Raw genomic sequence first — 23572 nt, forward strand, 5'->3', positions numbered from 1 at the left:
TGAGACTGCAATTCTTAAATTCCAGCCTTGTGAGGCTTAACTAAGCTTTGTTTGACTTTTATCACGAGTGGTTTGCTCGTTCCTTCGCAGTTAGTATGGGCATGAGCTACCATCGCATCTTCGATTGGTGTGGAACAGTTGTCTGACAAATGTAGAATGCCGAATGTGCTACCGACTGCATGGAGGACCAACACGACATGGTTCTCCACAAATAGTTAAAGTTGCTTCTTGAGAGTAATGCGCGGTCATCAATTAAATAAATTTCCGTTCTACAAAGTTCTAGTTTCAGCCTGTTGCCTGGATTTGTCTTATGCTGAATATTAAGATTTTTTTTAATATTTAAATTTTTTTTAATTTAAGTTTGTAGAATTTATGCTTTATATACTGGAGACGTGGCTCATTCATCGCAATATCAGGCAACAAAACTGACTGGTTGTATGAGTAGCTTTCATCTTAGCAAGGCTAAGTTGGTACTTCACTGGTGATTTTTGCCAGCAAGAGATCGAAATGGGACTTTTTTGTCGCGAATATTTCACAGAATTGGATGTTCGCTTGAAGTAGGCTGGGTCAACACGGGGTTTTGCTGCTACACAATTTCACAATAACAGACTGCAATTGCATTTCTGTTAATGTAAACTACTTTTTCACAGAGCATATCGACGTTTACAAACATTCTAAACAAAAAATATCGATGATCATATGTGATAAATTTAAATCTAACGCGGTTGCAATTCACGATGCATATTCTTCTAGAAAGAATACATACATGTACAGCTTTGGATGCATAATGTACTGCAGCACAAGAAAACAAACTACGGTACACAAAGGTTGGAAGATGATGATCCCTGAGATATTGAATGCACATCGTGAAATTACCACCAAAGTGAAAGAGGGCAGCTCAGCTATTGCATTTAAAAAGAAAATACACTCATATTTAGTATCGCTTCAACAATAATTTTGTCCTCTTCCTATTAGTAAATCACACAGGGTTTTGTTAAAATTGACGTATAAACTGATCTGTCTCATTTCAAGTCAGTGAGTTTAATGATATGGTTGTTATTTAAAAAGTATGGGTATTTATACACATTTCTTGTTTCTGGGTCCTTGAAAAAAAAAAAAGATTATTGCACTACACCAATACTATAAACTAGGTCTTACAGGCAGGCCTCAAAGTGTAACTGTTTTTCTAAAGATGCTTAATGACCTGTTATAAAAATTGTAAAATGGTCGCTACTTCATTGTTTAATTTTGTTTTAACGTGTGTACATTACTGCTCCTTGCGTGCCTTATTGACTGGGACGGGTTACGGCACCTTGTCAGGCATTAATTTTCCTTTTGCCTACTCTGTCGCTTACATGTGTGCACTGTACTGTGTAACTGATTTATAATAATTGATGAAATAAATAAAATAAATGGGATGTTTCATTTGGGCGCACTTCTTTTGTAGGACGTTAGCCTTCAGCAGCAACTGGAGTTGTTGTCTGTCAGAACACTGGAGAGGTTTGCAGAGCAGGAACCGGTGGTCCTCTACATGAAGACAGGCGAAAAGGTGCGTTGACTGTCACGCATTGTTGTATGTCGGCATCTGTATTTCAGAGGGGGAATGCAAAGCTTGGCATAAAAAAAAGAAGCGTTACTCGCTTTGCGCTCTTCAGTGTTGCTGGAGTTAATCGTCTGTGAGAGCTTTTGAACACTTACAGAAGTGCTGAAGGAAAATTCTGAAGGAAACATGTTATATAAATTAGCCTTCAGTAGCAACTGGAAGCTATTCGTGAACACAGAGTAGCATCTTGCATAAACATAGAGCATGATCTGCTGAATATCAATGGCAAATATAGCCTAGAATAGGCTTGAAATAAATTTTAGTCGTGCAGCTGAATGCAAAACAAAGAACTTTCTCACATGGACATCAGCTTAGTTGTGATGTAAATAGTCATATATCGGCTACATCACGAGTATTTGTAGGCTTCCATGCTCCTTGCGTATGCTCTCTGCTACAGTTCTCAGTGCAGTGCTTGTGTGCGCACATTCGCGTGTGGTGACCGCGTCTGATGGCCAGTTTGGCTAAAACACTCAGATTCAGCTCCTATTCCAAAGTTTGTCAGATTGGATTTATTGTGTCATCCTGTTAGAATTAATTTGTGCCAGACTATGCCAGAGTCTCGGGTTTGGGGGTGTCTTTCACTGGCAATTGCACCGCTGTTATGTCAAAACATGTGCACCTTGACCTTGGAGCCACCAACATCACTGACGGGAACCAAGAAATATTTCACTCAATAAACAGCGTTCCCATATGCATCTTGAGTAAGCCATCGTGTCATGCTTAACGCCAATGTAGCTTTTAATTTGGCTTGATGCTAAAACACATTCTTCGCAGAGGCTTGTGATCCTTAGGCTATACGGTAGCGAAAAATTGTTTAGACGATTCACCGGCACTGGTCTTCTTTTCCAGAAACACTGCTGATAGCCCGTTTCAGGTGTGGCATGGCATGTAAATAAACCAATGCTCAGTAATAACTACATGCATGCCACTAAAATGTCTGTTACCTGTGTTGCTGGACATCACAGAATATCAGAGAAAATAAGCAATAGATATATGAAAGAATATCAAATTTTTTGTTCTTCATGTCCACGGAAAAGCCCGTGAATGGTGGGAACGCATTTCCTAAAAAGTATTTTATCCATGTATGTCCATCCGGAAGAAATTTTTCGTAATGTTCTTCCACCACCATATGTCTCTCCTGAAAGGCCCTGTCCTTTCGACCTCATGAGTTTGAGGGCCTCGATTCGAATATTTCGCATGTTTTTTTTTTCTCATCTTAATAAAAGTATGCCACTTGGTTGGAGCAGCCAAAGTTCTGTTTTAATATGTGCAGTTGTCATTCGCAGGCCTGTCGCTGACAGCCATGGCATCGGAAGGCCCACTCTGAAGCAGCTACGTTACAGTACATCTCTGCCTCTCGCTTCTCACGGTCAATAGCTGACAGTCACAAAAAGTTGGATTGAACGAAGATGAAGCAGTGAATGTGGTATCGATAAATTGTATTCTTATACGAAGTAAGGCTAGCAGGTAACTCTTTCGCATCCTGTCTCACCCAACTCAACAATGCGCTGGTTAATTAGAATACGGCTGCTTGAAGGACCGAAGTGGCTGTCGTGCTATCAGCTCTCCAAGCGCGAAATAATTGTTGAGGACACCTCAAGTTTATGACATATCTCTTGATGCCTGTCAAGATGGTGCTTGCATCTGCTACCGTGCCTTTTAAGCAACGCAGCCCCCTCCGATCCGATTGCCTCCTGTCTCCTCACGCTCCCTGTTAAAGACGGGTTCGTTGTTTCCTCTCTGTTTGATTATCAACGAATAGTAGGCCTTGCGTGCAATGCGATATGTTACCATATACCCCTGTGCGACAAAGACGGCCGGCTCGTTTTACTGTACTCCAGCTGCATTCGTCGCCAGCACTTGAAAGCTTCTACAGTAAAACCTCGTTAATTTGAAATCCCACTTAACTCGAAGGATTTCCGCGGTCCCGTATTTTGCAATGTAAGTATGAGTGGATAATTTGAAACGGCGGCCAGCACCAGTCCGGTTAATTCAAAAACTTAAGGTGCCAGTTCCTGAACCCGATTTCGCCGCGAATCCGTGGAACGACGGTTATTAATAGCCACGAGGCAATGCAACGTATCTATATTAACGAGTGGCAGCTGAAGCACCCCGGTCTCGTTACTTCCAGCGCAAAAAGAAAAAAGCGGTCTCGTGGTCAACCAAAACGAGTGCCTGCGGAAAACGAGCTGTGCTTCACTGCAACACAGCAGTGACACGCAGGCAGTTTATTGCATGTTTCTCGAAACGTCAGCGCGTCGATCGTTTGCCCATTTTTTCTGGGATTGTAAAGAAATTAATTAAGGACAGTTTAGCAGAAATCGCGATGTATGTAAACCTGTGATTGCCGGTTGCTCCAGCAATTCGGGTCTTTGCACTGCTGGCGGAGTTCTTCCCAGCAACACCTACTTCGAAAACTAAGGTCGAAAGTCTAAAAGATAATTTTTTTTTCCAGCCAAAACACATCGTGACCTTCGTCCTACTGGCCATTATTAAATTCATAACTATAATAGAAAAATTGTGCGAATGGTCGCATCATGACGTGCTGACGAAGCGAGGAGCTGGCGACACGCTGCCTGCATGTCACTACTGTGTTGCAGTGAAGACGTCTTAATTTCTGCAGGCGCACATTTCAGTCGATCACGAGCGCATTTTTTTTTTTCCCCGGTCACAGTGGCGAGGCTCAGCGTTCCTCCATGTTCGCGGCAAAATAAAGACCAGGTGATCCTGGAAAACATGACCTTTGCACTTGTAAGCTAGCCAGCACAGCAAGCGACGAGCACTGATTACATTGAATAGTTTAAAGTTTCTTGCGTTTCACTTCTTGCATGTTCTGTCAATTCGAAAACCCCCTTAATTCGAAGCTTTCTCGTGACCCCGGTGACTTCGAGTTATTGAGGTTTTGCTGTACGTGCGGGTTCAACATACGATGCGCCGGACATTGTTATTAATTTGGACTTTTTACTGAAAATTACTGCAATGGCGACGACCATAAGCTGTCAAGCAGAAAAAGAAAGTTGTTTCGGGAGCCCCACTACAGTGTTGCCAAGTCTGAAAGAAGAGCAGAGCAGGATGGCCTTCTTTCTTTACCTTAATTTTTCTTCTTTCTTGTATCTCTTTTTGGTATCTTTCATACTCTCTATCTTTCTTTTTCTTTCTATCTCTCTCTCTATTGCTTCTGTTTTCTTTGAATCTATTTCTCTTTCTGGCTTGCTCTCTCTTTCTTTTCTTCTAATTCATGTCATGTTGCCTTCTCCGTATTTTGTGTCTTTTTCTGTCACTTTGTTTTTGTCTCTGTTCCCTTTATTTACTTCTATTTTAATCCTTATTTCTTCCTTTTTTCCTTTCATGAGTTGCACGTTCATTACTTCGCCGAGAAGAGTTATTCAATTAGCGCTCGCTATCGCACCAGCTGCATTCCGTAGTGAGGCTTGCCCTATTCTTGTGGCGCATAACCACCTGAGGATTCGCACAGTGGAGCAAAAGTTGCTGACAGCTTAAATAGCTTCGCTGCTAAAAAATGAGGAGCCATTCCATTCTGTTACCTGGACGACCCAGCGAAGCCGTTTAGTGCACGGCACAGATATAACGTAGTGGAAGCTTTTTTGTTGTGCAAGACGAGTTTGTGAATGTCCAGGCTGTTAAATCTTCAATACGCATCATTTTTTGCACTGCTCTCTAGATGGCATCTGGTGTTTTTGGTGTACGAATGGAATGTTGTAGTCGTATGAAAAGAGAAGTTTGTTATACCGTGTAGTCTTCTGTTTAATGCACTTTTGGATGCTTTTGCAAATGCTTGACTTAAAGTGGTCTGCAGCACTTTTTGAGCAGGGTGAGACTGCCCCCTTGTAGTCAAGGCCTCCGAGAATGCACGAGCCAAATGTTATAGTGGAGCATGCAGCCTGGAATTCACAATAAATTATCTAACTCAGCTAAAAATTGCTTTCTCTTCTGTCGACAAATCACGCAACAAGCTCAAAAATCACTCGTAAGAGGTGTTCCATCAACCATTCACCTATTTGGACATGGCGTGATTGGTCATTACAGGGATCGTTGTGATGCTGCGACTTTTTCATGCATGCGTGCGCGATCACACTGAAAAAGCCGCACATTCGAAAAAAGAAAAAGTGCTCAAGCTCACGATGCACATGTGGCTTATTTTCTTTGCCCCTGCTTAGCTTCCAGTACTTTCGTCGAGGCGAAAGAACACAGAATGCCATTGCATTGTGCAACAAATCTTTGTAACTCCACTCGTACTGGACGGTTTTAAAAATTTTGTGGCGGTGAATTCATGAGGCAATAAACTCTTTTAGTGAATCTTCCAGTTCATGGCTACTTTTAAAAGTGTTGCAGGGCCCTTTTAAAGGGCACTAAAGAGCAAAACGATTTCTCGTGTACCAGTAAAGCACAGGTTCAAAATCTCGAAAACCACTCTTACCGCGACACTACGTTTAGCAAGAGAGGAAACGCATGAAAAGAAAATGCAGGTGGTGATGCCACTTTGAGATTCCCGCTCCAAAGGCCATCACGTAAAAAATTTTGAAGGCATCTACCGAGTCCTACATAGCTTCTAATTGATAAAAATGTAGTACATTGTAATCTGTGGGTGCTACAGACTTGACTTAGCATACAGTGTTTCAGAAGATTTTATCGTGCGAGTGCCATGAAAATACTGTAAATACAGTTTGAAATTTGTTATGTCAGCGCAGAGATTTTGGCATGAAATTTAAAAATGAAACTTTGACCTTGCCTTTTTCCCTCTAATAAATGAACTTATGATGGTGAAACATATTGCATTAGAGCTGTCAAGCACTTTGTCAATCTAAACTAAGTCATTGTTCCTCTTTAGTGTTCCTTCAAATTGGATTGCTATTTCCAGTCAATCTAGCATACACGCAAGCCATAGTCTGAAAGCACTCTGAGAATGCTCTTTCTAGTGCAGAGAGAGTCTTCAGAGAGAGGGAAAGATGTGTTGGAAGAGCTTGGCTCTCGAGCCTAGCTATGGCATGCCATGTTGTGCCAAGCAGTACAGTTAAAAATGCCAGGCTTGCGCGGAAGCCGCAGCACAGTCACAGCAAAAGCTAGAATGAATGCAAAACTTTATTGCAAATATTTTCTTTTTCTGGTGAAGGTGGAGCCCGCAGTCCAGGGCCCCTGTGGCCTTTGCCATCTTGCAAGCTCTGTCGATCAGCTTGAGCTGTTCTTCAGACTTAGAGCATGACAGCCCGAAGTCATGCCCGAAGCCTGAAACGTGTACCCGCTCGTAGCAGTCAGCAGTAGTCTCATTTTCTGCTCAAGAGGATGCGCCTCGATGTGTTCTTGAACTTTGTTATTTATCCCAAGTTTAAGGAATTTCTCTGTGGGGGTGCCGACTGATAGACCAAGGGCGCATTTGTAGGCTTTTCTAAGGATTGCCTCTAATTGTTCTTTTTCCTGCGCGAGTTTTTTGATGGGGGCACTGTATACAATCCTACTAACCACGAGGTCCTGTACTAGCCTACAAGTGTCCTCCTCCTTTATACCCTGTCTTCTGTTAGAGATTTTGGTTATCATCCTCGTGATCTGTGCTGTAGTGTTTGACAGCTGTCTGATGGTGTGGTCTATACGACAATTACTATGTATCCACATGCTGAGAATCCTAATTTGTGATACTTCTGGAATCTTCTTTCCCCCCCTATATCGCCTTGAGACGTCTATGGAGTTTTGCAGATCGTATTCTCTTCTGTAGACTCTCAGGTCTTCGGATTTCTTCGGGGAGCAGACAAGGCCGCATTGTCGCACAAAAGCTAGAAGCAGCAATAGTCAGGCCTTTCAGAGCCTTTTGTAAACATTCATTGGGTAACTGCTGCAAGCACACTTTCTGGGTATCCACTACGGCATTAATAATAAGAATTTCTGGGTAGTAGGCCGGCATTCTCTATGCTATCCTTTGTCATTCTTCCGAGAAGCGTAGTATGTATCCGCTAAACACTTGCAAGGAATTTCGTGCCAATTGTTCATGCAGTGGGTGACGACGAGGAGGATTTATGCCTTAAGTGGGTATGCGTCACAGTTAATAGGCGATCACGAACAAGCTTTTGTAATGGCCATTGGACTACCCACTTGTTACGCTGTTCGCATTGTGTGACACCTGGTTGTTTTTTTGCTGTTGTAAAATGCTTTATTAGTCATATTAACGCAATTCCTTTCCCTGCATCAAGCCTGCCTAAGGCAAGTTTGCACACAAGTCCCAAGCACCGGCATGGCTCAGTGGTAGAATACTGGGCTAGCACGCAGAGGACCCGGGTTCGAGCACCACTGTGTCCTTAGTACTAGGTTTTGTTTTCTTATTTTTGCGATAGCGGTTATGGACACCGGCGGGGGCGGACAGCTACGGCGTTGCGCCTGATCCGAGTTTCGATCTCATAACAGCGTTTGCTGTAAAAAGTATGTCGGTTTCATCTTTTGAATTGTTTTAGGGGACTTCATTAGTCGTAGTGGGACTCTTTAGCATTGAGGCACTGTTCTGTGTCACGATGTTTGTCTGCACTTGGGCTGATAACCGTGTAGATGTGTTCAGGGTGTTATTTCATAAAGTGTGGGTTTGATAAACTGTATTTTAACTATTGAGTATTTCGTTCAATGGCAAATTTCGAAAAAGTTCACTGAAGAGGTTATTTGAGAACACTCAAGTGCATGATGCCCTCGATTCCTGCATTATTGAGTGAAATAACGGCTCGATGAATGTCCCCATGAGATTTGCAGTCAACAGAAATATTTCTGGCTCTTCAAAAAATCCCCATAATAATTGTATAAGTTCTTGAATGTACAAACTGCAACTTGCTTCTCTAGGGTACTTCAGGATGAGGGATTAGCTGCTCGAGAATGCTCCGAAACAGAAATTTTGTGCTGCTCCTAAGTGCTCTAATATGAAAGTTTACGGCTTCAAAACTTGCTCCAAGTCAGGAGTCCTTGGTAGCATTACTGAAAGCTCCAACATGATTCTTCCTGTCTCTATGCTCTGCGTAGCCAAAACTGTCGCTGAATGCTTTTAAAAATGCCTTTTAGTAGCTGTTGCGTGCTTGACCAAGTGAGGTTTCTTGCTTGGAAAGAGGAGTCGTTAGGTATTTATTGCAATAGTAGAAAAACAAAAGATGTAAAATGCTGTGCATTCCTATCCAAGACAAGCCTCACGTACGCCACACATTGAACAGGCTTGAAAGAACTCATTGTTGAGAAGTTATGACTGCCGCTCTCAACATCAAGAGCGGCCATTTATTAATTAGTTGGCTCATTCTTCAGCAAGCGCCACTTAGCCCACTTGAGCTGTTGCTCGTTTTTCTTGGCAGTGTGGCTTTGCATCTTTTCTAGCTTATACGGGGCCTCTTCACTAGATAATACTAGCCTTCTTGGTACTGTGGAAGGTTGATTTACTAATAATGTCACAATTATTTTCGTCTTCAGGGAGAAAAGTAATTGCGCTCCTTGCCGGAGGAGTTTAATTCATTGCTGTTTTAACTGGCATACCTTGATAATTTCCCATTGTACCCTTTTACCAAGTTAACCCCCTATTTACCATTGTCGTGAACAGTGCACGTTTCTCGTTTTGTTGGTGGGCGGCTCGGCAACAAATCCATTTTTTGTTACACCTCTTTAGTGAGCCCATTCTGGGAAAGATTAGGAGGATATGGGGGGGGGGGGTGTGTGAAAGGGGTGCTTCGGGGAGACTAGTGGCAGCAGAGCAGGTGAGTCGAAAAGAAAGATCGGTCGAGTAAAGACGTATGGACAGCCGCTTAGACGCTTTCCATGTGATGTTCGAAAGTGCCTTTTTTAGTGCCTGTATAGTGTAAGTAAATCCAGTGTACTCTTATCGAACTGTGCCTTTCCTGATCGGCATTTTATACAAGGAATTCACTAAAACCACTTGCTGTGAACGCAGCTGTACGGCGCCAAGATGGCCTATCCAGAACTGCTGCTCACCGTTTCACCAGAGGTGGACAGCCGCCTGAAGGAAGCCGTCAAGGATGCCGAGCTGGCCAAGGTGCTCCGCGATGGCACATTCAATGTGTCGCTGCCCGGAGACGACCAGTTTGCTGTTGAGCTGCACACTGCCAAGCTGATGTTGGAGCAGGTATGGTGGTCACTTCAGTGGTGTTTTATGGTGAAAAAAAAAAAATATAATGAAGTTGATGAATAGTGAAGCTAAGGAGAGAAACAATAAGGGACCCTATTTGTAGCTTTTAACTCTTGTAGAGTAATTGTTACATAAGTGGAAATGAATTAAATAGGAAAAAAAATTGGAGTTTGTATATTTGGTGTCTACTGTCTCAAAGTTGTTTGGTTATATTGCAAGCCGTGTACTTTATGTGGAGGTGCTATATTTATTTGAACCTAGCCTGATACTTTTTATAATATAACCTGATACCAATTGAATAATCATATACGTAAAAAAGAAAACAAACAAAAATTGTAGGTTTCTTTCTTTTTTTTTTCTTTGGTCACATTAAGTTTTTTCTATATTTAACAATTACTATGCTACAGTTTAATAATGATGCTGCTTGTTTCAGCATGGGTTCATTGTTTATTGGCCTAATTAGTGTGTGTCTATCAGTTCAAGAAGTGAGCCCCTTAATTATTTGTTCATTGGAAGCAGATTTAGTATTCCTGACTGCGCTAACCACCTCATGTAGTCCCGGGCTTTTGAGCCAAACACTATGAACACTATTCAATAGTTACTTTACACGCGTGAACTCAAATTACTAGTGCCTTAATTGTGGACTCACAAAAGTTGACAATCCTCCAGCATTTTGTTTCACTTGGCCGGATTGATTGGGTGGTAGTGGCAGCTGTGTTGGCGTCCTTAGATTCTTGCATGGACGTTTTTGCAAGATTTCTCAGCTTATGAAGAAAGTACATTGAGGTCTCTTTAACCTAATTAAATGTTCTATTAATGAATGGATCAAGAAAACAGTAAACAAATGTGTGCTGCTTTAACATTGCTGTGTTTACTGAGGAAACCTGCGATTTCATTGTTTCGAGCAAAATTGGCCCATTTTTAATGCTTCTCATCACATTAGGACGAATAAATGCTTTCAGCAGGTGTGATCTAAGTAAATTCGAGTCATCATGAATGAAGAAAACAAGGAAAATTTTAAGGGCTGTTTTTTTATTAGTTACACATTATTAATAAAAACTAACAGACAATAATGCCAAGAGAAGTACATTATTAATAAAAGCTAACAGACAATAATGCCAAGGGAAGTACGTGGGAGATTTCATTTGTTGTTGTTATGACATAATTGTGGAGAAATAAAAGTGGACCAAAAAATAACTTGCCCCCAGCATTGACCGAACCCACGACCTTTGAATAGCGTATCCGATGCTGTGCCTATGGAGCTAGAGTGGCAGTTGTTTTCCCGTACATTTTATGGGGTATATATATGCATTTAAACCTGGGAGTGTTAGTCAGCACCGCTCGCAGCCATGATGGCGAGCATGGAACACACAATAGTGTGCGCATATGTGCATCCTGGTCATATTTGCAATACTCGGCGACAACTTATCCTGACAATTCTGTGGAAGCTATTGAACTGAAACGAATGCTTGCTACTGCGCTGAAAAAAAAAGCACTTAAGTTTACTGAGAATTTTCTTAGTTTTTTCTTATTGTTCTTACTAAAATATATGCTGCTTTATTTGTTATGAGACTCAAACAGTGGCAGGAAGTCATGCATAGAGTGCAGTTATTGTTCACTTTGCAGGAATGCATTCCCTTTCTTTCACTTTTTTTTACTGCGCGACCCTTTTCAGCACACCAGTTTCCCAAAAGAAACATGGCGTTCGTGACTAAGTGGGTTTGTGTGGAGCCACAAACGCACTGTTTACTTCGCCAAGGCAAATATACTCGTAATGTGAGACTAAAACGTACACTGAACCATCGAATTGTTTCTCCCATTCGTATATTTGTGAGCGAAATTTTCTAAATGGGCTAACTATACGAGCAAGCAAAACTTAAACCAGCTGCAAGCCACTATGCTACTTGCAGAGCAACATGAAAGTGCGGAAGCCCTGCCTCTGTAGCCTTTGTCCCAATGTTAAGATAAGTTGTCCCCCAGTATAGAAAGTTGCTGAGCAACAGCATAACCATGATGTAGCTGGTGGTGTCCACACTTAAATCATAGTCAAAACGCTCGCTACGTTTGATGGCTTGTGCTGGGCTTTTGAATGAGCTTGCATTTCATCGGACTAAAACCAAGCCACTCTCTGCCATAACCATTGCAGATGAATTCATGCCCACTGTTGTTGCTGTTGACCATGCAGTGCTGTAGGGTAGTGCAATGTTTGGCTAGCCATGCATTGAAAATGATGTTTCTATTGTGGATTTTCACAGTTGGCTTCAGTTGACTGGGCTGCTTTGCTTCCATTGGGTAGCCATGTTTCATTCTCCAGTTTTGTGCTTCAGACTTGCAGCACGGCTTGTCAATTAGTACACAGCCAAAGAGGCTCCTCAAATGAGATTGATGCCAGTAAATCATTTGTATATTTGTAAATCTGCCCTTTTCTGTTAAGGATGATTTGAGGGCAGCACTGTAGTGGGCATGTCAATAGTAAAGAGAAGTTTGGCAAAGAAAAGCAGCGCATGTACTTATGTTCCAAATGCATATGCATTCAGCACAGTATGATGCGTGCAGTTGTACACTGGCATCATTAGCCTGTGTCAACATTCAGCTCCACCTGTATGACCTTTCGTGCAGAGAAGAGTAGGGGCCATTATTGCACACATGTGCCTACAATAGATGCTTAACTGCAGAATAATGTGAAGTGTTTCTTGTTGACAGTGGTTGAGTATATGAAGTAAGTGAGCCCTCCATCTATGTTTCATTTCAAGGTCGATTTTCGTAAGCACTGTTGGCTCACCTACCGGTAGCTTAGCTTGCAACATATTCCTCTGTTAAGCTTGCAAATTCTCTTTTTGTTTCCACTCCGAAATAACTGCAGTGGCTGAGTGGCGACTTTGCTAGGCTGCTAACCCAAGGGACGCAGGTTTGATCCCTGCTGTGATGATCAAATTCCGATGCAGGCAAAATGGTGCAGGCCCCCGTACTGTGTGGTGTCTGCGCATGTTAAAGAACCCCAGGCGGTCAAAATTATCTGGAGCCTTTCTGTATAGCGTCTCTTATAGCCTGTATTACTTTCAAATGTTAAATCCAACAAACCGATCAAGCAGCCGTTTGTGTTAGCATAGAAGTGGTTCCCTTTGAAAGAGAGAGACTTTGTTGGAAAAACAGAATTTCCTGGACTCTCACTCTGTAATGACAAAATGATGCAATGGTTGATAGCTCTGGAAGTCTGGTCGAGTAGCAAGTTTAATTCTTATTGTACAAATGCTCCTTTGCAGCTTAAACATAATCCCATTGAGTAGAAGTGTTTGGCTGACGTCTCTTGTGCTCCGCAGCTGTCTCGGCAGGCAAACAAAGGTGGCACAGCTCCGAGCGTGGTGTGGCTGCGGCTGAGTGGTCTCCGTCATGTCGTGGATCGCTACACAGAGGAATCGTACCAGGCCTCTCATGCCCTGCGGCTCATCCGCGAGTTTGTCAACAAGGTGGGTACTGTCGACTGTCTTGAGGGTGGCAGCACTTAGGGTTGATACGTACTAAAGCTCTGTAAGTGTAAAATTTTTGGTTGCGAAGAGAATGAGAGTATTAAAGGTAGAGTACCAATCGAATTGATTATTTTTTTAATATTTCTTAAATACTTTGAAGCAAAATCAGAGAAAAAAGCCATAGAGGGTGCCTAAGCATAGAGTTTTGAGATACGAACACAGAATGCGCAAGCATTTCTATTAGCTAGGTTGGTGAGGCGCTGGAGGTATGCTTCCAAGTTATGTTCCCGAGTTGTTTTTGTAAAAATTGAAGCAATGCAAAGATCAACTTATGTTTCTTTGCGTGATTTGGCACTACCAAAGTGATGTTGACAGCACTTTACATGTGGAAGTAAAAGGCTGTGTTTTCTCAACGTCTCCACCTTGAAATTCTGCGGAGGCCTAACTGATGTGGTGAACAAAGGGAACTTCATTCGAGATTTCCTCATCTGTTGTACGGATTTCCTTCTTTCGCTCTGCAGCTGCAAGTAATTTTTGCAGCAGTTGCTGGTGCCGGTGTCAGGTCCGATGGGAGAGGTCTCGTGTTTTCCGCACATTGGATGCCAGACGAGCGTTCGCTTTTGCAAACGTGGCGAAGTCGCAATACAGTTAAACCTGGCTATAACGAAATTGATGAATTTACGAGAAAATTTGTTATAAAGAAAATTTCGTTATATGCAGGTCCGGTACGAAAATTTGGAAAATAAACGCGCAAATTAAACAAAAGGGGTACTGAAAGCAGAGCTACCCCACCACATTTTTAACTGTAAAAACTGCGTTATTATTATGATAGCAATCATATGGACACTCTCGGCGGGTTTTTCCCGTCATTGCCATGTTCTGTAACAAGCCCGAAATGATAACATGCTCCCGCGCATCGTAACTTTCACGAGCGGGTAACAGCGCTCCAACGCTGCTGAAGCAGAGATAAATTGAGTTGACCCATCCTTATCGCCTGGAAAGTGCATAGGATAACATCTCCTTTGTGTTAGAACTGTCAGGGAATGCTCAAACAGAAAGTAAACCACCCATCTTAATCGAGCATGAAACAACGCGGGGAGAAGGGGGTGTTCGCTCGAGTAGCAATAATAAACTTGGATTTTACAGGCGGCTGTGATCGCTGGCACGCTTAATATCTCGGCGACTATTAGTGCAGTTTTAACGCGAAGGGACGTGTGAAAAGAGCACTTTTCTCTGGAGCGGCTGCATTTGCTCACAGCAGCGTTTTGTAGGAGTTCTGCGACATCGGATCCAAAAGAGTTGTTGCTAGGCTTACTTTTTATAACATAATTTTTTGCCATCACGTTCGTTGCATTGCATTCAACACATCGTCGTGTTGCCCGAACAAATTGGCTAATTGCGAAAGCTACCGGCTTGCAAACTCTCGGCGCCACGCAAGATGGAAGCGCGTGACGAGTCGACCTCCAAAAATCTGTCGTCGCCGTGGTCTTGGAGAGTTCCTATTAGCGGCTAATCTGACATCCCCTCGGTGTTGATGACACGGTTTTCCAAAATTAGGAAAAGTCGCAGTTTTCCCATTGGCAGATGCAGTGACTGTTACTAATGCCATAAACGTGGTTTCGGCATTGTGCACAATCGACCTACTCTTGCCAAATGTGAATTCTGAATAACGCCTTAATGCCACTAAACCAGCTTGTGATGTAAAATTCATTAGTAACACCTGAAAAACAGCAGAATATTTGGCAGATGCAGTGAGATCTTCACAAAATGGCAATGGATTACATTTTCCAGGTGATCTGCACAGGTTCATTTTGTGCTGTGCTCTATTGCGGTCTGTCTGTTTCAAGGTAGTTTGCAGTGGAGTGGAAATAGCGACACTGTTACTATGAAAGCTCATATTAACGGAAAGCTATTTTGCACACTGAGGTCAGCTATACTGCATTTTTCCTGCATGCCCGAAGCCCGTGTCCGTGAGTGGTGCAAATAAGGAAAGGAAATTTTCTGCTTCATGTCTACCTCGAAAACTTTCTACGGCATGAAAACGAGAAAATGTTCAGATCTTAATGACACGCTTGCAGGTGTCGCCCCGCCACGGTTCTCTAGGGGCAAAGGTACTCGGCTGTAGATCCGCAGGTCGCGGGATCGAATCCTGGCTGCGGCGGCTGCATTTTCGATGGAGGCGAAAATGCTGTAGGGCCGTGTGCTCAGATTGGGGTGCACATTTAAGAACCCCAGGTGGTCGAAATTTCCGGAGCCTTCCATTACGGCATCTCCCATAATTATATGGCGGTTTTGGGACATTAAACCCCACAAATCAAATCACGCTTGTAGGTATTCTCAAGCAGCTTCCAATAGACAGAGCTTGTCAAGGTTTAATTGAATGGCACGGGATCGGGGCGTTTTCAGAAGAGACCTTGAAGAGGTACTGGCACTGAAATATTCGTCTCGTGTTTTTTTTGCTGCAATGTGTTGCTGAGGGCCCGTTAGTCATAACGCGGCACTTCGTTTGCTGCAGTATGTGACAGATAGTTATTTACAGGCTCCTTATTACCGACCTGTCTGTTTTAGCTTAAGAGAGCTCCATAAACGATAAGCCGCTGGGTGCAACTAAGTTTATCCCGGATATATCAAACTCGGATATATGGAATTATTAGCGCTATGAAACAGTTGAGACATCCCCTTGAATTTCCCGTGGAGAAGTGTGGGATCGGTGCACCCATATATCGAACTCCCGCACAGCGGCACATCCGCTATATCGAATGCTGCGCCACGCCAAAGGCAAGATTCATTTTTCCTAGCAAATATTGATCAATTTCTGGCCGCGTTCTAACAAGTTTTGATCTCTTTGAGTGTGCTGGTGACGAAAAGGCGGTATTATTTTATCGCGCTGATATGGTTCGTTGCGCAGCGCTTGTGAGTGCACCGGTATGTTTGATGCGTGATCTACGGGTTTTAAGGCGCGGGGGTATTGTTTTTCACAAAAACGAATTTCCGATAACACCAAAATAAGAATGTTAAGTGATTTGGCGATCTAGTTGCAATGTTCACATTCCCTTGCTTGTTTGTTTGTGCACAATAGCACACTAGCCTGAAAAGCATGGCCTTCAAGATGTGCAACTTCATGGCGTATTTTTGGTGTTTGCAGTTTTAAAACGCACGTCTCAGAGGCTACGCTTTTTCTAGCTTTTAGCTTGAAAGCAGCTGAAAACAGCGGCTGCCAGCTACAAAGGCACAAGTGACATCGATATCGCGAACATGTTGATTGTGGAAACTCGACGTTGTCTTTTGCACTTTCTGGACCTGTGAACTTCTCGCCTCGTTCCTGATAAATCCTAATTCGGGAGTTGAACTTAATGTTGACGCTTATGTAGCAATAAAAATTATGACTGATGCTTGGAGCGATTTTAAGCAAAGCCCCGTCGTAAACTTTCCTTGCGGGCCAGGTGACGACTTCAGGTGTGTCATGACCACTGGCGCAGGGTGCCTCGGTGAATTCTGCGACTTATCAGCGTTTCCGGCCACCATCTTGGACAGTGAGGGACTTATCAGTGCAGATGACGACATAGCTGTTTATGACCGCATCGATAGTGAGATCATGGCTGCCGTGTCCTGTGCCAAGGAAGTGTACCCGTACGGTTGTGAATATGCCAACGTCATCGCTGCTGCTGCTAACCAACCTTTTTCAACGCTACAAAGCTTGCATCGGCGTTCTGCGTCAATCAACGCTGTTGATGCCGAAGGAGCTGAGTGCGCTTATTTGAAAAGCTTCAAAGATAATGAGGATGACTGGAACTTGATGGCTTTTCGATGGAGGCGAAAATGCTGTAGTTCCGTGTGCTCAGATTTGAGTGCGCGTTAAAGGGCCCCAGATGGTCGAAATTTCCAGAGCCTTCCACTACGGCGTCTCTCATAATCATATGGTGGTTTTGGGACTTTAAACCCCACATATTATCAACTTGAATGCGCAAAAGAAGCAAGACAAGCCTGTGGACTCGTTTCATGCGAAAAAAAGTGCGGTAACTTGTTCTCATTAAACTGTGAGCAAATCGATATTTTAGTGCTTGTAATGATTTCCGAGGCCTTAAATGCTTTAATGTAGGCCTTAAATATGCATATTTCTTAATCAGAATTATTGATATATTGAACTGTTTCACGATTCTCTTCGAATTTGATATATCCAGGATCGACCGTATTGCCACCTAGCTTGTGCAATGCTTCATGAGGTCAGCAGAAAGAGCTGTGACACACAGGGTCTGCATCAAGAAGTTCTTTTGAAAAGAAAATGGGAAAACAGTGTCGGCAGCAGCAAAAATGCCAGGCCTGCACGCAAGGTGCAGCACAGTAACGCCAAAAGCTAGAAGAGCGGCCTTTCAGAGCCTTTTATAAACACTCGTTGGGTAACTGCTGCAAGCACACTTGCTTGATACCCACTACGGCATTAATAATAAAAATTTTAGTGTATTATGCCAGCATTCGCTATGCTATTTTTGTAATTCTTCTGAGAAGCATGGTATCCGCTAAACAATTGCGAGGAAGTTTGTGCCAATTGTTCATGTTCATGCAGTGGCTGACCACGATGAGGAATTATGCCTGATGTGGGTATGCTCCAACCCATTACGAAAACAAGCTTTTGTAATGGGTTGGAACATTGGATCACCCACTCATTGCGCTATTCACATTGTCTGACGACTGCTTGTTCTTTCGCTGTTTTAAAACACTTTATAAGTCGTATTAGCGCGATTGCTTTCCCGACATCAAGCCTGGCCAAGGCAAGTTTGCCATCAAGTCCCAAGTACCGGTTTAGCTCAGTGGTAGAATACTGGTCTGGCACCCAGCGGACCTGGGTTAGTGCCCCACTGTGTCATTGATACTAGGTTTTTTTGCTAATTTCGCACGATGTGGTTTTAAACATCGGCGGCGGCGGCAGCGGACAACTACGGTGCTGTGCGAGACCCGAGGTGTCATCACGTAACACTTCTTGCTGTAAAGCTTTCAACGTGGCACTGGGACCATTGACATGGCAGCAACCACTGAGAGGTAGTCTGCTGGAGCAAATGGGGCAAAAGAAAAATGAAGACTATGATGATGTCATATTTTGTATTACCAGAAGCGTGGCGATGGAAGGGAAGTAGGGGGGTCACTTTAGGTAATTTTGCAAGCAAACTTCGAAATTTATGTAAAGCACCTTCCAAGCTATATTGTCTGTTCATATATATTGCAGATATACACATGTTCATTGAAATCGATCTCAAACGCTATGTAGAATGCAAAATTTTGTGTTGGTACCCTGTTAGAGCCAGCAAAACTGGATCACAGAAAAAAAGCGGAACGAATTTGACTTTCCATAAGAATTTATTTTGTTTAGCTCTTTCTTTTCTTCCGATTGTCAACATAGAGGCATACCATAGTTTTAAAATATCTTGTAACATTGCATGCTGATGCATCTTTATTCATAACTTTTATAAATTGGGTATGCGTTGTGTTCCTTTAGGTGCAGTTTAAGCACATGCTACGCTTTGGGCTTTTACGCTGGACTCTTTTTAGCCAGTTGGAAGCTTCCTTGTCTAAAATAGTGTCAGGGCGCGGTGACAGCCTTTAAACTTTGCATAGGCCAAAAGAAAATTGGGTTTACGCACTTCATTTAGAAGTACTGCATTTCGATTTTAGTGAATGACACAGTTTTATATCCTATAAAATCTCGTTAATTTGAACTTTGTTAATTCAAACTTGCAGTTAATTGGAAATGACGGCTTGGTCCTGGCCAGCCGTGTGTATTTCTATGGGAAAGGCTCCCAATAAATGGAATGTGTCGAAAATCACAGTGGTTAATCTGCTAGTCTTCATCCCTCCTAACAGAAGTGGGCCCTGAGTGGTCACAATGTGTTGTAAAACCAAACTTAACTAAATTTGCTAGAGATGCAAAACAACGAAACAGCAGCATTGCTCAGCACATGAGAATTCAGACGCTACTCTGGAGCTCTTGGGCAAGCTGCAAGCGATCATCTTGGAGTCGCAACAGAAGAAGCCCAAGCAAACGCAAATTACTGATTGCATTTGCTTTTAACTTTAATGATTCTGCCATGTAAAAAAAGTCATATATTTCAACACTAAGGCTCACTGCTCACAGGAACGCATTCTGGTGCTCTTTCTGAGGTATCACTGACTGATCAATTAGTTTTGTTAGCTAGGAGTACTCCGTGCATTTAACTCACGAAATCACCTGCCACAAACACATGTAGTGCTTAATTCTTGATGATAACGACTGCAGAAGTAGCCTCTTTGGATTGTGCCCTCGTGTTGTGTGGCGTTTTTTTCAAAGAAGCACTTGCTCACTAATTCGAACTCCGCTAAATTTTAGCGAATTTATTGTCCCTTTCAAATTCGAATAACGAGCTTTTACTGTAATACCGGACATTCTAATCATTTGAATAAGGAAATTCTGGTGCAAATTGCATGGCAAACACTTACTAGAAAGATATTTGAAAGTTCCTATATTCTCACACCCCTAGATGATACACATTGCCTTGTAATGCTATGTGCCACTACCATCATGCCACCAGATTTCATAAAGACACAATGCTTGCTGATCTTATCTTTTTGCAAAGTAGGAGGCTGGTAAAGTGGGCTGTTGGTTTTCCCATTCCTAGTATTGCAGTATTACTGTTGAAGAGGAAGTCGCGAGTATCATGATGAACATTGGTTTCGTAAGGGCGAAATAACTCGAAGGCTGGATCTAGAGTATATGTTATTCCAGGATTCCAGGGGGGGGGGGGGGGGGGGAGTGACGCTGTGAAGATTAAGTGGCGTGCAATTTCATTGGTTTGTCGGGTCCAGATCCACGTAACAGACAGCTCTGAATGACTGCTAGTAAGGCTTCGAGACATCGGCAACTGTACTGGTGTCTGCTATTATACATTGCTAGCATGCGTGTGTAATTAAGGAACAAAATATGCCATGCTCTTTGTCAATCTGAGTGCACCTCTCCGAATGTGAGCAGTGTATTTTGTGGCAAAAGTGACTTTAAGAAGCATTCTGCTAATGATAAGTCCAGGCCAGGTCGTCTCAGTTGTTTCTTTCACAATCAACTCGAGATGCTCGGCGTGTGCAGTTAGGCTAGTTTGGCTACCTAAGCATGTGGACATGTAAGCAGGCAGTCAGCTTCATTTAAATGTCCATATAAGAACAACAAAGGCAGCTGATGTTTTTTAGCACAAACTAGCCAGAACTATGAATTGATTGGATGAATACAAAGGAACAGTTAAAATCACATGGTTTTAAAATGCATTGAATACACAAAGGGCCATACAGATATTTGAAACTTGTTTGAAGTACCGTATTTACTCGATTCTACCGCGCCTTCGATTGTAACGCGCACCCGGTTTCCACAATGAAAAAAAAAAATGACGTCGATTGCAACGCACAAACATTTTTCTCGTTGGCCCGCATGATCACACCACTCGGGAAAACGACTCCTTTCGGGAGCGTCTTCCATTTAAATATGAGGTACGGGGGAAGCTTGTGCTTATCTGACGTGCAACGGAGCATCGCTGTCACTCTAGTTTTACTGTGGCCCGATGTCAGCACGCAAACTTGCTTTGCCCCCTACTTCTTGACGGTTGTGGCGCCAGGCATGTCGAAGTAAAGAGGCGTCTGATCGGCATTCTCGATTTGCCCAGGCAGGTAGCCGTTGTTGTGCCGCAAGTTTAGAACGGACCTCTGAAAACTGTGAAGCTTTTCATCATACTCCTCCGAAAACTTTTCGCATATGCCCGTTTGCCTTCGGAGGGAAAAGCCTTTCCTCTTCATAAAGTTAGTTACCAGCACCTGCTCGTTTTAAACTGGCTCCGCATTAGCCCTTTTTCTAAGGCTAACTGCATTGCCTGCGCTTGGAGCAGCTCTGTCGTCACGGGCCGCCGTGCCGCTCACTGCTCAATCATATACTCGCCGAGCAGCTCTTTAATTTGCGGAAACCGACCCTGCTGTGGTCCACTGAAGCCTTTGCGTGAATCTTTGCTGTCGACAATCTTTTGCTTTTGTTTCCGCCAGTCCCGCACGCTCGCTTTGGGAACTCTGAACGACCGCGATGCGGCCCGATTTCCGTTCTTTTCGGCACTCACGATGACTTTTCTTTTAAGGGGAGATGGGAGTCGAAAAATCGCGTTTTTAGCGAAATTTCCCGTATTTCTGATTTTTATTGCATTGTAATCTTCAAACCTTCTTCTTTCATCTGTGAAAATTTCAAAACTAAATTCGAACCGCAAAATGCAAAAAAATGTGTATGAAGGCATCGCGGTGGCTCAAAATTTCGTGAACTTGCGCCGATATTGGCCATCTTTGACTGCGCGCTGCTCCCCGTCGCAGTGCCGCCCGCCATCGCGATCGGTTGGGAAAGTTGCGTCCGGCCTTCTTCTTACAGCTCTGACGACCGCCAGTTACGTACGTGGGCAAAAAAAAATAAAAAACGAGGCTTTTTTATCACGTGGTTTGAGTGGTTTGAAACGCGCGGCACCCTAAGCCGCAACGCCATTGGCTACCGAGTCATTGTCAGCTGTGTTGGTGGCGGCCATCGGCATTTGGTCCGTCTGCTTTTCTGTGCGTCTACGCATATTTCCGCGATGACAAGCCCGAAAATGTGCAACGTGAGACCGCAGAAGTTTCGAATGAAGCACAAGTTCAAGGGAAGGCGGCGTAAAGCGCCCTGAACGACGGCGACGAACGAGAACGCGCCTACGTGTGCTAGGCCTGACGGCGGCATCGACGAGTGCGCGAGCGACAGTGGCTGCGATGAAGGGATTGACGCTGCGCTTTCTTTCGTCAGTGCTTCAGAAAAGAAGCTCGGCTTCTTCGAAAAAGACGAAAGACGGCGCGATGAGGTTTGTGCAACGACAGTTTTGTGCGACACCCTCTTGCTGACGGCACTTGTGGCAGGTGCGGCATGCCCTGCTTGCGGTATTCAAAAACTTGCCGTTCGGGAGCCGGCAGAAAAGCGCAAGGAACTTTCGTCGCTCCTAGAACTTCATTGCGAAAACAGCGAATGCTCAGCGACTGTTCTTTCGTGCTCCTATACGTCACTGCGTGTTACCGCGGACGGCAGCAGCCGAGTGAGCCAACGGTACGACAGTGGGAGCTCCCGAGATAGTTTCGCTGTAAATGTGAAGGCGGTGGTGGCTGCACGCGCTGTCGGCATTGGGCATGAGCAATTGTCGATATTTTGCTTCATTATTGGACTCCCAAAGCCAATGCACCACCGAGGATTTTTTTCGATAGCAAAGAAGGTGCACACCGCTGCCATGGCAGCTGTGAGTGAAAACTTGCGCCGATCCAGAGAGTTGACGAAAGAAGTAGCAGGCGAAACTGATGTGGCTGTAATGTTCGACGGCACTTGGCAGAAGAGGGGCCACAAAAGCCACAACGGGATTGGCGCAGTTATCTCCTTAGATACTGGCCTCTGCTTAGACTTCGAGGTCATATCAAATCACTGCCTGACATGCAGTAGGCACAAGGATATGGGCCCAGACGAGGAAGTGCGGCAGGCATTCCATGGCCCAGTCTGTGAAAAAAAATGCAGACTGTTCCTCCCATGCCATGGAAACGGAGGCTGCAATGCTCATTTGGCAGAGAACATTGACTTATGACACCCCACTGCATTTCATGACATTCTTGAGTGACGGTGACAGCAAAGCACATAGTGCAGTTGCAGAGTCAAAAGTCTATGGTGCTGTCAATATAGAAAAAGAAGACTGCACTAATCATGTGGCCAAGAGACTTGGCACCGCGCTACGGAAGCTGCATGTGCCATTACCACGAGGGCAGAAAATGAAAGAGCTAGCCATTCAGAAGCTCCAAACATACTATCAGATTGCCATAACAAGCAACAGGGGGAGTGTACGGGATATGTACACTGCAGTATGGGCTTCGTACTTCCACTCATGCTCTACTGACAATGCTGGCAGCCACAAGTTTTGCCCTGCAGGAACAGAGTCGTGGTGCAAACATCAACGCGCTGAAGCACTTGGTGAACCTGCACCACGCCACACACCTCTCCTGACAAAAGCACAGTGATTGGCTGTTTTGCCCATTTATAAGCGGCTAACGGATGAGAAGCTCCTTGCTCGATGCATCAAAGGGAAAACCCAGAACACATCGGAATCCCTGAACAGCAAAATTTGGCTACATTGCCCCAAGACTAAGTTTGTGTGGTTCAACAAGGGTCATGCTACTTTCGAGCACATCCTGGAAGAGCTCAACATACTGCCATCTAGAGATCTAGTTACTTTCAGTGATTTTCGCGATGCGAGGCGCATCAAGAGAATGTCCGAGCGTCTGACAGCAGAAGCAAGGGCCCACCGTCGTCGTGGAGTGAAAAGGGCACGGCTAGAAGAGAGTGCT

General features: G+C 43.8%; 1 protein-coding gene across 1 annotated transcript in view; it reads left to right on the forward strand.

Annotated features, from left to right (window-relative positions):
- Positions 1–23572, forward strand: part of ATP6AP2 (ATPase H(+)-transporting accessory protein 2) — a 56865-nt gene that overhangs the window by 3407 nt on the left and 29886 nt on the right. The window contains exons 4-6 of the mRNA XM_037429486.2: positions 1448–1549; positions 9522–9713; positions 13037–13183. Coding sequence (XP_037285383.1) covers positions 1448–1549; positions 9522–9713; positions 13037–13183 — 441 coding nt within the window. The remainder of the gene's footprint in view (positions 1–1447; positions 1550–9521; positions 9714–13036; positions 13184–23572) is intronic.

Source organism: Rhipicephalus microplus, chromosome 1 (assembly GCF_043290135.1).
Source record: "Rhipicephalus microplus isolate Deutch F79 chromosome 1, USDA_Rmic, whole genome shotgun sequence".
Lineage (NCBI taxonomy): Eukaryota > Metazoa > Arthropoda > Arachnida > Ixodida > Ixodidae > Rhipicephalus > Rhipicephalus microplus.